At 38.5% G+C, this 15706-nt stretch overlaps 1 protein-coding gene across 1 annotated transcript; it reads right to left on the bottom strand.

The window, feature by feature from the left end:
• Positions 1-1008: 1008 nt before the first annotated feature.
• On the bottom strand, positions 1009-10899 carry LOC125367084 (zinc finger protein 665-like; the record flags this gene model as incomplete). Its single annotated transcript, XM_048367695.1, has 5 exons — positions 1009-3214; positions 3386-3508; positions 3671-4136; positions 9585-9674; positions 10785-10899. Coding segments are annotated over 5 exons (3000 nt in total), but the record flags the coding sequence as incomplete, so codon positions are not given.
• Between the last annotated feature and the right edge of the window lie 4807 nt (positions 10900-15706).

Below are 15706 nucleotides of genomic sequence, written 5' to 3'. Positions count from 1 at the left end.
TGCTCTAGGCTAATTGCTCTACCACTTGCGCCACAGCTCCACTTCCGGTTTACTGATGGTTAACTGGAGATGAGTCCCACAGACTTTCTTGCCCAGAATTGCTTCACCCCTTGATTCTCAGGTCTCAGCCCCTTGAGTAGCTAGGCTTAAAGATATGAGCTATGACACCCAGGAAAACTCCTCTTTGGTCCCATGTACATCCAACAGGTTTTAAGGTCTAGTCTGATGTTTATTCAAGTACTTCACTCTCTGTTCCACAAAGTGGATGAGCCCGCAAGACATTCAGGGGCCAGATCCAGTCAGGGGTCACATGTCAGACTGAGGACTGAAGGCAACTATCTGGAGAACACCCCCCAGAGTTTGGGGGATCCTTTGATACTTTTTGTAACAGAAGTTTGGGTTCTTTTGTTTGTTTGTTTTACCAGTCCCATGCTTTGCACTCTTGGCCTGAGCACTGTCCCTGGTTTATTTTTTCTCAAGGCTAGCAATCTTCCACTTGAGCCACAGCACCACTTCTGGCCATATTCTGTATATGTGGTGCTGGGTAATTGAACCCAGGGCTTCATGAATATAAGGCAAGCATTCTTGCCACTAGGCCATATTCCCATCCACTGATGCTTCTTACACCTACTGACATTCAGTCCATGTAAACTATCAGAGCTTGGTTTCATAAAGGGAGTTGCAAGTATACTTGTGAAGTTACTTCATAGACTCAATAGAGGGTTTCCCCCTGTTTGAATTAGAAATGTAATTTTATAAATGAGTGGGGAAAACCCATTAGGTGAAGGTTGATATTTTGTTCTTCAAGATGTGAGGAAAAACATTCCCCTTCCTCCTCCAAACAAAACAGAGTAACAAACCAAGAGCTGGGCTCAGAGCACAGAGATTTTGGTAGCCCTGTAGCATGCAGATGATTACATTCACACCACTGTAAGCAAAGTCCATGGCTTAATGAGGCCCTAACATGGATCAGTTCCTTGATCTATGTGAAAGGGAAATTTTCAGCTGTCACTCAGGGGTAAATTCTTCTCCTGTATGTGTTGTCTCATGAACACTAAGCGTTGATTTTGAGGCAAAATTCTTTCCACATGTGTTACATTTATAAGGTTTCACTCCTGTATGTGTTCTCTCATGAAGACTTAGGTGTGATTTCTGGGTAAAAGACTTTCCACATGTGTTACATTTATAAGGTTTCTCTCCTGTATGAGTTCTCTCATGAACACGAAGGTGTGTTTTCCTGGCAAAAGACTTTCCACATGTGTTACATTTATAAGATTTCTCTACTGTATGTGTTGTCTCATGAACACTAAGCGTTGATTTTGAGGCAAAATACTTTCCACATGTGTTACATTTATAAGGTTTCACTCCTGTATGTGTTCTATCATGAAGACTTAGGTGTGATTTCTGGGTAAAAGACTTTCCACATGTGTTACATTTATAAGGTTTCTCTCCTGTATGTGTTCTCTCATGAACAATACGCTCTCTTTTTGAGGCAAAAGACTTTCCACATGTGTTACATTTATAAGGTTTCTCTCGTGTATGTGTTCTCTCATGAACAGTAACATTTGATTTCTTGGTAAAAGACTTTCCACATGTGTTACATTTATAAGGATTCTCTCCTGTATGTGTTCTCTCATGAAGAATTAGGTTTGATTTGTGGGTAAAAGACTTTCCACATGTGTTACATTTATAAGGTTTCTCTCCTGTATGTGTTCTCTCATGATCACTTAGGTGTGATTTCTTGGTAAAAGACTTTCCACATGTGTTACATTTATAAGGTTTCTCTCCTGTATGTGTTCTCTCATGATAACTTAGGTATGACTTCCGGGCAAAAGACCTTCCACATGTCTTACATTTATAAGGTTTCTCTCCAGTATGTGTTCTCTCATGACGACTTAGGTGTGATTTCTTGGTAAAAGACTTTCCACATGTGTTACATTTATAAGGTTTCTCTCCTGTATGTGTTTTCTCATGATCACTTAGGTATGGCTTCTGGGCAAAAGACCTTCCACATGTCTTACATTTATAAGGTTTCTCTCCTGTATGTGTTCTCTCATGAAGACGTAGGTGTGATTTCGAGGCAAAAGACTTTCCACATGTGTTACATTTATAAGGTTTCTCTCCTGTATGTGTTTTCTCATGATCACTTAGGTATGACTTCTGGGCAAAAGACTTTCCACATGTCTTACATTTATAAGGTTTCTCTCCTGTATGTGTTCTCTCATGAAGACGTAGGTGTGATTTCGAGGCAAAAGACTTTCCACATGTGTTACATTTATAAGGTTTCTCTCCTGTATGTGTTCTCTCATGAAGACATAGGTGTGATTTCGAGGCAAAAGACTTTCCACATGTGTTACATTTATAAGGTTTTTCTCCTGTGTGTGTTTTTTCATGTTCACTTAGGTATGACTTCCGGGCAAAAGACCTTCCACATGTCTTACATTTATAAGGTTTCTCTCCTGTATGTGTTCTCTCATGAAGACGTAGGTGTGATTTCGAGGCAAAAGACTTTCCACATGTGTTACATTTATAAGGTTTCTCTCCAATATGTGTTCTCTCATGATCACTTAGGTGTGATTTCTTGGTAAAAGACTTTCCACATGTGTTACATTTATAAGGTTTCTCTCCTGTATGTGTTCTCTCATGAAGACGTAGTTGTGATTTCGAGGCAAAAGACTTTCCACATGTGTTACATTTATAAGGTTTTTCTCCTGTATGTGTTTTTTCATGTTCACTTAGGTATGACTTCCGGGCAAAAGACCTTCCACATGTCTTACATTTATAAGGTTTCTCTCCTGTATGTGTTCTCTCATGAAGACGTAGGTGTGATTTCGAGGCAAAAGACTTTCCACATGTGTTACATTTATAAGGTTTCTCTCCAATATGTGTTCTCTCATGATCACTTAGGTGTGATTTCTTGGTAAAAGACTTTCCACATGTGTTACATTTATAAGGTTTCTCTCCTGTATGTGTTTTATCATGATCACTTAGGTATGAATTCTGGGCAAAAGACTTTCCACATGTCTTACATTTATAAGGTTTCTCTCCTGTATGTGTTCTCTCATGAAGACGTAGGTGTGATTTCGAGGCAAAAGACTTTCCACCTGTGTTACATTTATAAGGTTTCTCTCCTGTATGTGTTCTCTCATGATAACTTAGGTATGACTTCTGGGCAAAAGACCTTCCACATGTCTTACATTTATAAGGATTCTCTCTTGAATTTGTTCTCTCATGAACACTGATGTGTGATTTCTGGGGAAATGACTTTCCACATATGTTAAGTTTATAAGGTTTCTCTCCTGTATGAGTTCTCTGATGCATTAGTAGTGGCACTTTCCACATGAAACACGCTTTACATGTATTACATTTATAAGGTTTCTCTCACGTATGAGTTATCTGATGAATACTGAGTTGAGTTTTCCAGGTGAAGGACTTCTCACATTGGTTACATTCATATGGTTTCCCACCTGTGTGGATTCTATGATGTGCATTTAAAATTGTCCTCAACCTGAAAGATTTTCCACATTTGTTACATATATGAGGTCTCTCACCTGAGTCAATTTTGTTAGGTCTTCTAAGAATTTTCTTGCTCCTGAAGGAATTTTCAAATATATTACATTCATAAGTTTTCTCAGTAATATGTATTCTATTATGTGTTCTTAGAGCTGACATGTGTTTGAGGGCCTTTCCATATCTGTTGCATTCATAATGATTTTCTCCCACAGAAGCACAATTATTTTTAAAGAATATGGTCTTTGAGGTTAATTCCGTCTGTTCTCCACCATCTGTGAAATAATGCTGCTCACTGGGAATTTCTGAACGTTGATTAAAAGTCTCCATGTTGCTAAGGGATTTTTCATCTACATGAGAGACACCAGGCCTGGATCCAGCATGCATCTCTTCAGGCTCCAAATGGACAACCATATTCTGATATGCAACGGATGCCTCAGTCCTCAGTCCTAAGGATTTCCTACTATTCCTATGCAGCTCTGGCATGTGTTTAGAGCTCAAATGAAAAGTTCTCACTAATCTCACTCTTTCATCCACAGGGTTGCTTTTGCTGATTTCTACTTTACATGGCCATTCTTTTGGACTTTTCTTGCAACTCTTAATCAAGTCATCAATTTCCAGGACATCTAAAATGATTCATCAAAGAAATAAACAAATAAACATGAGGATCAAAGACATTAAAATAAAAACAGATACCCTGAAAATACTACAAGAATGAGTAGGAGAAACACTTGGGCTTCTTGGCACAGGAGGAAACTTCATTAATAAAGGTCCAGAAATGCTAAAAATCAAAGAAAGCTTGGGTAAATGGGACTGCATCAAACTCCAGAGCTTCTGCTGAGCTAAAGACATAGCTGCAAAGGTAAACAGAAAGCCCACAGATTGGGAAAAGATCTTTACCAGCCCTACAATGGACAAAGGCCTCATATCTAAAATATAATCAGAACTAAAAAAATTAAATTCCTGCAAAACAAAACCTAAAATAACCAAGAGCCCCCTCAACAAGTGAGCCAAAGACTTAAAGAGACTTATCTGATGAGGAAATGAGACTGGCCAAGAGACATAAGAAAATGTATTCTGCGTCACTGGCAATAAAATAAATGGAAATCAAACAACATTGAGATTCCACCTCAACCCATTAAGAATGTCCTTTATGAAGAAAAAAAAAAAAGTAACAAATATTGGAGGGGATGTGACCAAAAGGGAACACTACTTCATTATTGGTGGGAATGTAAACTGGTTCAGTCACTCTGGAACGCAGTATGGAGATTCTTCAAGAAGTTTAAACATACGGCTCCCTGATAACCCAGTAGCCCCACTTTGGGGCATCTACCCAAAAGACCACAAACAAGAACACACTAAAGTGACCAGCACAACAACATTCATCGCAGCACAATTTGTCATAGGTAAAATATGGAACCAACCCAGATGCCCTTCAGTAGACGAATGGATCAGGAAAATATGGTACATATACACAATGGAATTTTATGCCTCTATCAGAAAGAATGTCATCACCACATTCATAAGGAAATGGAAGAACTTGGAAAAAATTATACTAAAGTTGTGAATTGATTTCTAACCCTATATAAACCCTGGCCCTCCTAAAATAAAGTGTGCATTGGTCCCCTCACCTCTGCATCCCCCTTGTCCTGACTACAATTGCAGTTACCCAGGTCCAACAACTGGTGTCCGGATCCAGGGACTTGATAATTGATCCATAGGAGATTACAGAACTGTGTTTGAGCTCTCAAGTGCAGGTGAGAGATATTTTGATATAAAGAGTATTAACTCTCCGACAAAGATGAGCAGACTGACAGAATGGATCCATAAACAAAAAGTTGCTATCTTTGGTCTTCAAGAGACCCGTCTTGCAGCAAGGGACAAAAACAGGCTCCGAATGAAAGGATGGAGCAAGAACTTCCAAGCAAACACACCTACCAAAACAGCAGGGGTAGCCATCCTGATTTCAGACAAGCTGGACTTCTCATTAATGTCAACTCAAAAAGACAAAGAAGGACACTACATATTAATACAAGGAAAAATCCAGAATCAAGACATCACAGTGATGAATGTATACTCACTGAACAAGAGGCCCTACATATGTCAAATAAATTCGTAAAGAACTACAGAACAAGATAGACCCAAACACAATCATAGTGGGAGACTTTAATACTCCACTCTCTCCAAGGGACAAATCCAACACACAGAGGATTAGCAAGGGAGCCAAAGACATTAGAAATACCATATGCCAAATGGATCTGACAAATCTGTACAGAGTCTTGCACCCCACCAAGACCCAATACTCATTCTTCTCAGCAGCCCATGGAACATACTCCAAAATAGATGTCATAGCCCACACAAAGAACCTCAGCAAATACAAGAGTATTGACATCATACCATGTACAATATCTGATCACAGTGGAATCAAGGTAACCCTCAATAACAAAGGATAACATAGAGGCTATACAAATTCTTAGAGGCTAAACCCCCTCACTGTTATCTAACACTTGGGTCACAGAACAAACTAAGGATGAAATTAACAAATTCATTAGCCACAACAACAATGAAAATACATCACAAAGAAACCTATGGGATACAGCGAAGACATTGCTGAGGATCAAGATCATTGCCCTCAGAACTCACATTAAAAGAATGGAATCAGAGCAGGTGAATAACCTCACTATGAAACTGAAACACCTGGAGGAACAAGAAATAATCAAACCTAAAATGACTAGGAGAGAGATTACAAAGATTAAAAAAGAGATAAATCTGATTGAAAATAGAAGGAGCATTCAACAAATAAATACAACTAAAAGCTGGTTCTTTGAGAAAGTAAATGAAATTGACAGACCCCTTGCAAGACTTACAAAAAAAAGCAGAGAATAGACTCATATCCATAAGATCAGGGACTCTACTGGAAAAATTACAAGAAATACACACGATGTTCAAACAATAGTAAGGAACTATTTCCAGAACTTCTCCTCACTAAAGAACAATAATTTTACAGAAATGGATCAATACTTATAGAAGTATAAACTGCCCAAACTGAATCAAGAAGAAATAAATGAACTAAATAAACCAATAACTTACAGCGAGATACAGGGGGTAATCAAGAGCCTCCCAACAAAGAAAAGCCCAAGCCTGGATGGATTCACCAATGAATTCTATAAAACATTTAGTGAGGAGCTAATACCAATACTCCTCAAACTTATCCACGAAATAGAAACAGAGGGAGAAATCCCAAACTCATTCTATGAAGCTAATATTATACTCATTCCCAAACCAGTCAAAGGCCCAACAAGAAAAAAAGAACTACAGACAAATATCACTAATGAACACAGACAAAAAGCTCCTCAATAAAATATTAGCTAACAGGATCCAGAAACTGATCAAGAAAATTATATGTCATGATCAAATAGGCTTCATCCTACAGACACAAGAATGGTTCAACATCCATAAATCTATTAATGTAATTCATGACATAAACAGAGCTAAAAACCAAGACTCACATTTTTATCTCAGTCGATGCCCAGAAAGCCTTTGACAAAACACAAGATCCATACTTGTTAAAAGCTCTGGAGAGAACAGGAATGGATGGAACATTCTTTAAAACAATGAAAGCCATATACAACAGACCAACTGCTAATATCGTATTAAATGGATAGAAACTAAAACCATTCCCGTAAACTCAGAAATAAGATAAGGATGCCCACTCTCCCCACTTCTTTTCAACATAGTGCTGCAATCCCTAACCATAGCAATAAGGCAAGAGGAGGGCAAAAAAGGGATCCACATGGGCAAAGAAGAAATCAAACTATCCCTATTTGCAGATGACATGGTCTTATATCTGAAGGACCCAAAAAACTCAGTCCCCAAACTCCTACCCTAATAAACCATTTTGGCAAAGTAGCAGGCTACAAAATCAATCCACAAAAGTCAGCTTCTTTTCTGTACACCACCAATGTACAAGCAGAAAAGGAAATTGTGGAAATAATACCATTTACAATAGCTAAAAAAGAATAAATTACCTAGGGATCAACCTAACTAAAGATGTGAATGACCTATTTAATGAGAAGTATAAAAACCTAAAAAGGGAAATCAAAGGTGATACAATGAGATGGAAAGACCTCCAGTGCTCATGGGTAGGCAGAATCAATATAGTGAAAATGGAAATATTGCTCAAATTGTTATACAAATTCAATGCAATCCTCATCAAGATCCCAGCTACATTCATCACTAACATAGAGAAAGCAACCCATAAATTCATATGGAATAGCAAAAGACCTTGAATAGCCAAAGCAATTCTAGGCAAAAAAAGCAGTGAAGGAGGTATCACAATATCAGACTTCAAACTCTATTATAGAGCAATCATAACAAAATCAGCCAGGTATTGGTATAAAAACAGACCTGAAGAACAATGGAATAGGATTGAAGACCCAGAAATGAAACCGCACTCTTACAGTCAGCTGATATTTGAAAAAGGAGCTAAAGACATACAATGGAAAAAACATAGCCTCTTAAACTACTGGTGCTGGGAAAACTGGGAAGCCATATGTAGAAAACTCAAAGTAGTCCCTAGCCTATCACCATGTACCAAGATCAACTCAAAATGGATCAAGGACCTCAACATCAGACCTGAATCTTTGAAACTACTGAAGGACAGAGTAGGAAAGATGCTAGAACTTATAGGCACAGAAAGGAACTTCCGGAATAGAGTCCCAGGGGCACAACAGATAGGGGAGAGTCTCGACAAATGGGACTACTACAAAATGAAAAGGTTCTGCACAGCTAAAGACATAGAGACCAAAGTAGAAAGGCAGCCAACCATATGGGAAAGGATCTTTACCAGCACAACAAAAGACAAAGGCCTAATATCCGTCATCTACAGAGAACTCAAAAAACTAACCCCCTCCAAGCCCAGTAAACCAATTTTAAATGGGCAAAGGAGCTAAAGAGACACTTTACAAGAGAAGAGATAAAAATGGCAAAAAATAGGAGGACATGTTCAACATCCCTGGCAGTAAAGAAAATGCAAATAAAAACAACCCTGACATACCACCTCACTCCAGTTAGAATGGCCTATACTCTGAACTCAGGCAACAACAAATGCTGGAGGGGGTGCGGGGAAAGAAGAACCCTCCTCCATTGTTGGTGGGAGTGCAAATTAGTACAACCACTTTGGAGAACAGTATGGAGGTTCCGAAAAAATCTCAACATAGACCTACCTATGACCCAGCCATACCACTCCTAGGCATCTATCCTAAACAACAGGTCTCAGGATATCAAGAAGACATCAGCATTTCCATGTTTATTCCTGCACAATTCACAATAGCCAAAATATGGAAACAACCCTGATGCCCCTCTACAGATGAATGGATCCAAAAAATGTGTTACCTATATACAATGAAATGCTACATAGTGATTAGAAACGATGAAATATTCTATTCGCAGGGAAATGTTCAGAACTTGAACAAATAATGTTGAGTGAGACAAGCCTAGAACACAGAAAACAAACGGGCATGATCTCCTTGATATATACTGTTAAGGTGGGTGGAGTGGGAGACAGTAGAGACCAGGTCTGAGAAACAAAAAACTTCTTGTCAAATGGTATTTCCCACAGGTTTGGGTCAGCGACCTTACATTTTGTAACTAAATCCAAACAACTACTAAACAAAAAGGTCTAAAGTAGACCTCTCAGTGGATTACAATAGCTCAAAAGCTATGTATGAATGGTCATATAAGACAAGGACAAGCAAACTCTATTGTTGACATTATATTTAAAGTTCTAAGTGAATTTCCTTTGGCGTATACCACGTGGCTACTGTATATGTTTTTGGTACACTGTGTATTGTATACATGCCTACCTGATCTAGGGAAGGGAAAGAAAAATGAGGGTGTAAGATATCACAAGAAATGTACACACTGCCCTATTATGTAACTGTACCCCTTTTGCATAACACCTTGTCAACGAAATTTAATTAATAAAGAAATTAAAAAACAAAACAAACAAAAAGAAGTGAACTTACCACCTGAGCTCTGTCTCCAACAGCACTGTGTAGGATGAATTCACTCACCTTGGAAATTCTTGCCTGAGGCTTCTCCCATCCATGTTTCTGCACTTTCCTCCAGCTTGATAATCAACTTGGGTTTAGAAACACAGTGCCCTGTTACGAAGAAACAGTGGAGAACTATTGTTCATGGAGATTCTGGATATCTGTGCTATAATGATCTCAGACGTGCTGGTACACAGGTTACTCCTATGGGGCACAAATACCCAGATGCCTTGCATCATTACGAGGCAGTTCTGAGGGCCCTGACATACATATGAGCCACCCCTTAAGGAGGTCCCTTGGAGCTTCACCCTGATGAGCAGGTCAGGTGTCCTTTCACAGCCTATGTAGGTGCATGTACCCCTCCCCTTCCACCGCCCTCCAACCTGTGTAAAAGATCAGATCATTTCCTGAATAAACTAGTTGTCTCGACCTGCTTCCAGGCTGCCTGTTTGTCCTCTGTGGATAAAAGGGCTGGGTGGTGGTCTGTCAGCCCCCTATATCCTCTTCCTGGGCCCATCTTAGTGGAGTGTGCTTTCCTGTCTCCCCAGCAGGACAGGAGAGTGCGGGAGGCTAAACACCTGACTTCTCCAAACTCTACTTTCTCATTTCTCAATAGCTTCATGGTTGACTTTGCATAGAAATACAAGGTTTGGATTTTTTTTTCTCAGTGTTTTCCCTTGAACTCCAGAAATGGCCGAGTCCCCTGAGTTCTTTTGCTGAAGACCACAGTTCTACCACTTTAAATGGATTTTTATTTTTCATTGAAGAAAGGATTCTCCTGGAGAATCTTCTCATTTGGCTGGTTTGGATTTCCATACCTAGGATTACAAGTATGAAGAGGAGTGCCCCGTAGAAGCTTTAGATTTTAAATGCCCACTTTCAATCACTGATTTTTAGATTTTACATTGAGTACAAATATACATTCTACTCTAGATTATATATCCATCTATTGCAATGGCCAAAAGTTTCATAAGAAACTCCCCTGGTAATAGATCATGTCTCAGAACTGTTGCCTAACTGATGCTAACTTGACTTCTTGAAGAATGAGAATAAAATTGCCTCTGTGGTAATATACTCAAGGAGAGGATTTTCTTGGAAAGATGCACTACTTCCCATATTCTGTAATCTTATACCTAAATATCATTGCACCTTTGATAAAGACTCATAGATCTACTAAAAACAAAGCACCTGACCCTGTAAATTAATGTATCTTTTGCTTACCCAAGGACAACAAGTTGCTGTAGGTCTCCAGCATTACATCTCTATACAGGGTCCTCTGAGCAATGTCCAGGTCCTGCCACTCCTCCCAGCTGAAATCCATAGCCACATCTTCAAAGGACACAGTCTTCTGTAATGGCACATTTTCATCAAGAAATTAGCCCTGAGTCAGGAAAAGACCAAGTATGGAATTTTATTCTTCTACAAATGTGTTTTTCTTACAAAATATTTGGGAGCTTGCTCCATTATCTATAAAGTAGAAAGAAGAAATATCATAGTAGTAATATTGGCTCTATATTAACTAGATAACTAGGAATACAATAACAAATACACAATGCCCCTATTACATCAGGATATTTCTCTTCGCTAGCACCAGAAACAGGATGAAAATTCCCAGGTGCTACTAATCTGACATGACAATATTAAGTATAAGTAGATGCCTGGAATAGTATGTGTAGGTTATTTTGATAAAGTTTACTAAATATCAGCATAACAATTTTTCTGCAGGTTCCACTTCTTCTAAAGGGCCCTGCTTCAGCATATGGATGGCTTTTTTTCTATACATGAATATCTGGTTACTTCTTTATTAATATAATGGTCAAACTACCAGTGGAGTTAAGAGCTAATACATAATCGGTGTTTGAAAGGAATATATGAGCCCTTGCATATTTATGAATGCCACAGATTGTACCAAACATACAATCAAGATACTTGCAGAAAAACAGCACCTATATTAATAGACAACTTTAATCAAACTGTTATTTTTCTATGAATACTAATGTAAAACCCTTTAAAGGCTAGGACTGTGGCTAGGTGTGGCATTGTGGTCCAAATGGTACAGTGCTTGTCTTGAGCAAGAGCACCTTGAGTACAGTGCCAGGCACTGAGTTCAAGCCCCAAGACTGCCAACAAAGAAGTCAGAGAAAAGAAAAATAGAAAAGATTAGTACAAAAGAACAGTGAAAGCAGGGGATAAAACAAGTATTTGGAGAATGACTTCACAACTTAGGACAATCAAAATCACAATAAAATAACTACTTTATACATGTCAATATGCTAATACTTTAAAAAAAAAACACAACCCAACAACCCCTAAAATCTAGTACGTTCTGGGAAGGGGGTGAAAATAGTGTGATCTTTGTTGCACATCTGCCAGGAATGTAAAACAGTCAAAGATGGTATAGACAACCATAAAGTAAATTAAACATAGAAACACACTGGCATATAATCCAGGATTTCTTTTTCTAGGTTTCTATACAACAGATGGAAAGCAAGGACTACAACAACTATTTGGAGAAACACTTCACAATTACTCACCAACAAAAGATAGGAACACATAAAACATTAGATAAATGCACTGAAAAGAAAATATTACTACTCATTATAGCAGGGATGAGTCTTGAATACAATCACCTAAGTAAAATATACCAATTAAAAAGGACCAGCCATGGCATAGTGTCTCTTCTTGAGTTTTCCAGGATCAACAAACTCATAGGCCAAAAAGAATGATGGTTCTGGAGAATGGAATAGAGAGGAACAGGAGCTGCATATTCAATGACTCCACTGCTTCTCACATGGAAGATGAGAAATGTTCTAAATGGATGGCAGACATGGGAGCCCAAAATGAAGCAACATGTACTATCAGTAAATGGCATAGTTGAGAATGTTTAATGCAGCCAAACAGGATTGATGTGTAGAAACATGACAGAGTGAAATATAGCCTAAATTTCAAGTAAAACAAACACAATGAAGCAGTCATAGGATTTAAATATTGTGCTTTTGAAAAAACACAACTCTAAAGTTTACTGCATTTCTATTGGTAATGTACACTAACAAGAACGATATGGACTTTACTTCAAGTACCTTCACTGAATCACTCAACAATGTGACCAATTCTTTCTCACACCCAAAAATCTAGAAACAGAACTGGGATGTGGCTCAGCGGTAGACTGCTTGCCTGGCATGCACATAGCCCTTGGTTTGATTCCTCAGGACCATATAAGCAGAAAAACCCAAAAGGGATGCTGTACCTCAAGTCGTAGGCTACTAGCCTTGAGCCTAGAGAGAGGATCAGGTACAAGACTCAGGGATTGATTTAGGCACAGTAAAATAAATAAATAAACAAATCTACAGAGAAACTGAAGCAAATCTGTACTCAACTTAGAATGTAATATTTTGTAAGCCACAAAATCTACAATATATCTTTGTCTTACTTAGGAATGTTTTGCTAAAGCTGAATCTAGATTTCCATTTTCAATCTTGGACACCCATTAAGTTCAAAAAATGATATGTAAAATAAAGTGAGAGGGGCTGGGATTATGGCCTAGTAGTAGAGTGCTTGACTCGCATATATAAAGCCCTAGGATCTTTTCCTCAGCACCACATAAATAGAAAAAGCTAGAAGTGGCACTGGGGCTCAAGTGCTAGAGTGCTGGCCTTGAGCAAAAAGAAGCCTGGGAGAGTGTTCAGGCCCTGAGTCCAAGCCCCAGGACTGGCAAAAACAAAGGAAAAAAAAAAGAAATGTACTCACTACCTTACATGCGAAACTATAGCCCCTATGTACATCACTTTGACAATAAATAAATTAATTGAAAAAAACTAAAAAGAAACAAAAACACCTAGAATTCTGGCCCTAGAATCTTATCCTACTCCAGGTACAAAGGAGGCTGAGGTCTGGAGGCAAGACTGGGCAGAAAACTCAAATTAAGTAGCTAATAAACAGGTTGCAGGCATGGTTCAGGTAAAAGTTCAAGTAAAAGAAACACCACAAAGCAGTCATGGAATTTAACTGATGAGCTTTTGAAGAAATACAAGTCTAAAGTCTACAGCTTTTTCACCAATGAATTCTATAAAACATTTCGTGAGGAGCTAATACCAATACTCCTCAAACTCTTCCACGAAACAGAAAACACAGGGAGAAATCCCAAACTCATTCTATGATGCTAATATTATACTCATCCCCAAACCAGGCAAAGACCCAACAAAAAAAGAGAACTACAGACCAATATCACTAATGAAAACAGACACAAAGGGCCTGAATAAAATATAAGCTAACAGAATCCAGAAACTGATCAAGAAAATTATACATCATGACCAAATAGGCTTTCATCCCACAGTCACAAGGATGGTTCAACATCCATAAATCAATCAATGTAATTCACCACATAAACAGAGCTAAGATGAAGAATCACATTGTTTTCTCTGTCGATGCCCAAAAAGCCTTTGACAAAATACAATATCCATACCTACTAAAAGCTCTGGAGAGAACAGGAATAGATGGAACACTCCTCAAAACAATAAAAGCCATATACAACAGAACAACTGCTAACATTGTATTAAATGGGGAGAAACTAAAACCATTCCCCTTAAACTCAGGAACAAGACAAGGATGCCCACTCTCCCCACTTCTTTTCAATATAGTTCTGGAATCCCTAGACATAGCAATAAGACAAGAGGAGGACACCAAAGGGATCCACATCAGGCAAGAAAGAAATCAAGCTGTTCCTATTCGCAGATGATATAATCTTATATCTAAAGGACCCAAAAAACTCAGTACCCAAACTCCTACACTTAATAAACCGTTTTGGCAAAGTAGCAGGCTACAAAATAAATCCACAAAAGTCAGCATCTTTTCTGTACACCACCAATATACAAGCAGAAAAGGAAATTATGGAAATAATTCCTTTTACAGTAGCCAAAAAAAGCATAAAGTACCTAGAGATCAACCTAACCAAAGATGTGACGGACCTATTAAATGATAACTATAAAAATCTAATAAAGGATATCAAAGAAGACACAAGGAGACGGAAAGACCTCCCATGCTCATGTGTGGGCAGAATCAATATAGTGAAAATGGAAATATTGCCCAAATTGTTAAACAAATTCAATGCAATCCTCATCAAAATTCCAGCTACATTCATCACTGAAAAAGAGAAAGCAACCCATAAATTCATATGGAACAGCAAAAGACCTAGAATAGCTAAAGCAATTCTAGGCACAAAAGCAGTGCAGGAGGTATCACAATACCAGATTTCAAGCTTTACTATAAAGCCGTCATAAAAAAAAAAAAAAACAGCCTGGTATTGGTATAAAAACAGCCTGTTATTGGTATAAAAACAGACCTGGAGACCAATGGAATAGAATTGAAGACCCAGAAATAAAACCGCACTCTTACAGTCAGCTGATATTCGACAAAGGAACTAAAGACATGCAATGCAATTAACAGAGTCTCATCAACTACTGGTACTGGGAGCACTGGGAAGCCATATGCAGAAAACTCAAAGTAGACCCAATCCTATCACCATGGACCAAGATCAAGTCAAAATGGATCAAAGACCTCAATATAAGGCCTGAATCTTTGAAACTATTGAAGGATAAAGTAGGAAAGATGCTAGAACTTATAGGCACAGGAAGGAACTTCCTGAATAGAGTCCCAGGGGCACAACAAATAGGGGAGAGACTCGACAAATGGGACTACTACAAATTAAAAAGTTTCTGCACAGCTAAGGACATAGCCACCAAACTAGAAAGACAGCCAACCATATGGGAAAGAATCTCCCAGCACAGCAACAGACAAAGGACTAATATCTGTCATCTACTGAGAACTCAAAAAACTAAGCCCTTCCAAGCCCAGTAAACCAATTAGGAAATAGGCAACGGAGCTAAAGAGACACTTTACAAGAGAAGAGATAAAAATGGCAAAAAAAAAAAAAAATAGGAGGACATGTTCAACATCCCTGGCAGTAAAGAAAATGCAAATAAAAACAACCCTGACATACCACCTCACTCCAGTTAGAATGGCCTATACTCTGAACTCAGGCAACAACAAATGCTGGAGGGGGTGCGGGGAAAGAGGAACCCTCCTCCATTGTTGGTGGGAGTCCAAATTAGTACAATCACTTTGGAGAACAGTAAGAGGTTCCTAAA

Source organism: Perognathus longimembris, chromosome 18 (genome assembly GCF_023159225.1).
Source record: "Perognathus longimembris pacificus isolate PPM17 chromosome 18, ASM2315922v1, whole genome shotgun sequence".
Taxonomy (NCBI): domain Eukaryota; kingdom Metazoa; phylum Chordata; class Mammalia; order Rodentia; family Heteromyidae; genus Perognathus; species Perognathus longimembris.
This window is presented reverse-complemented; position numbering and strand designations above follow the sequence as displayed.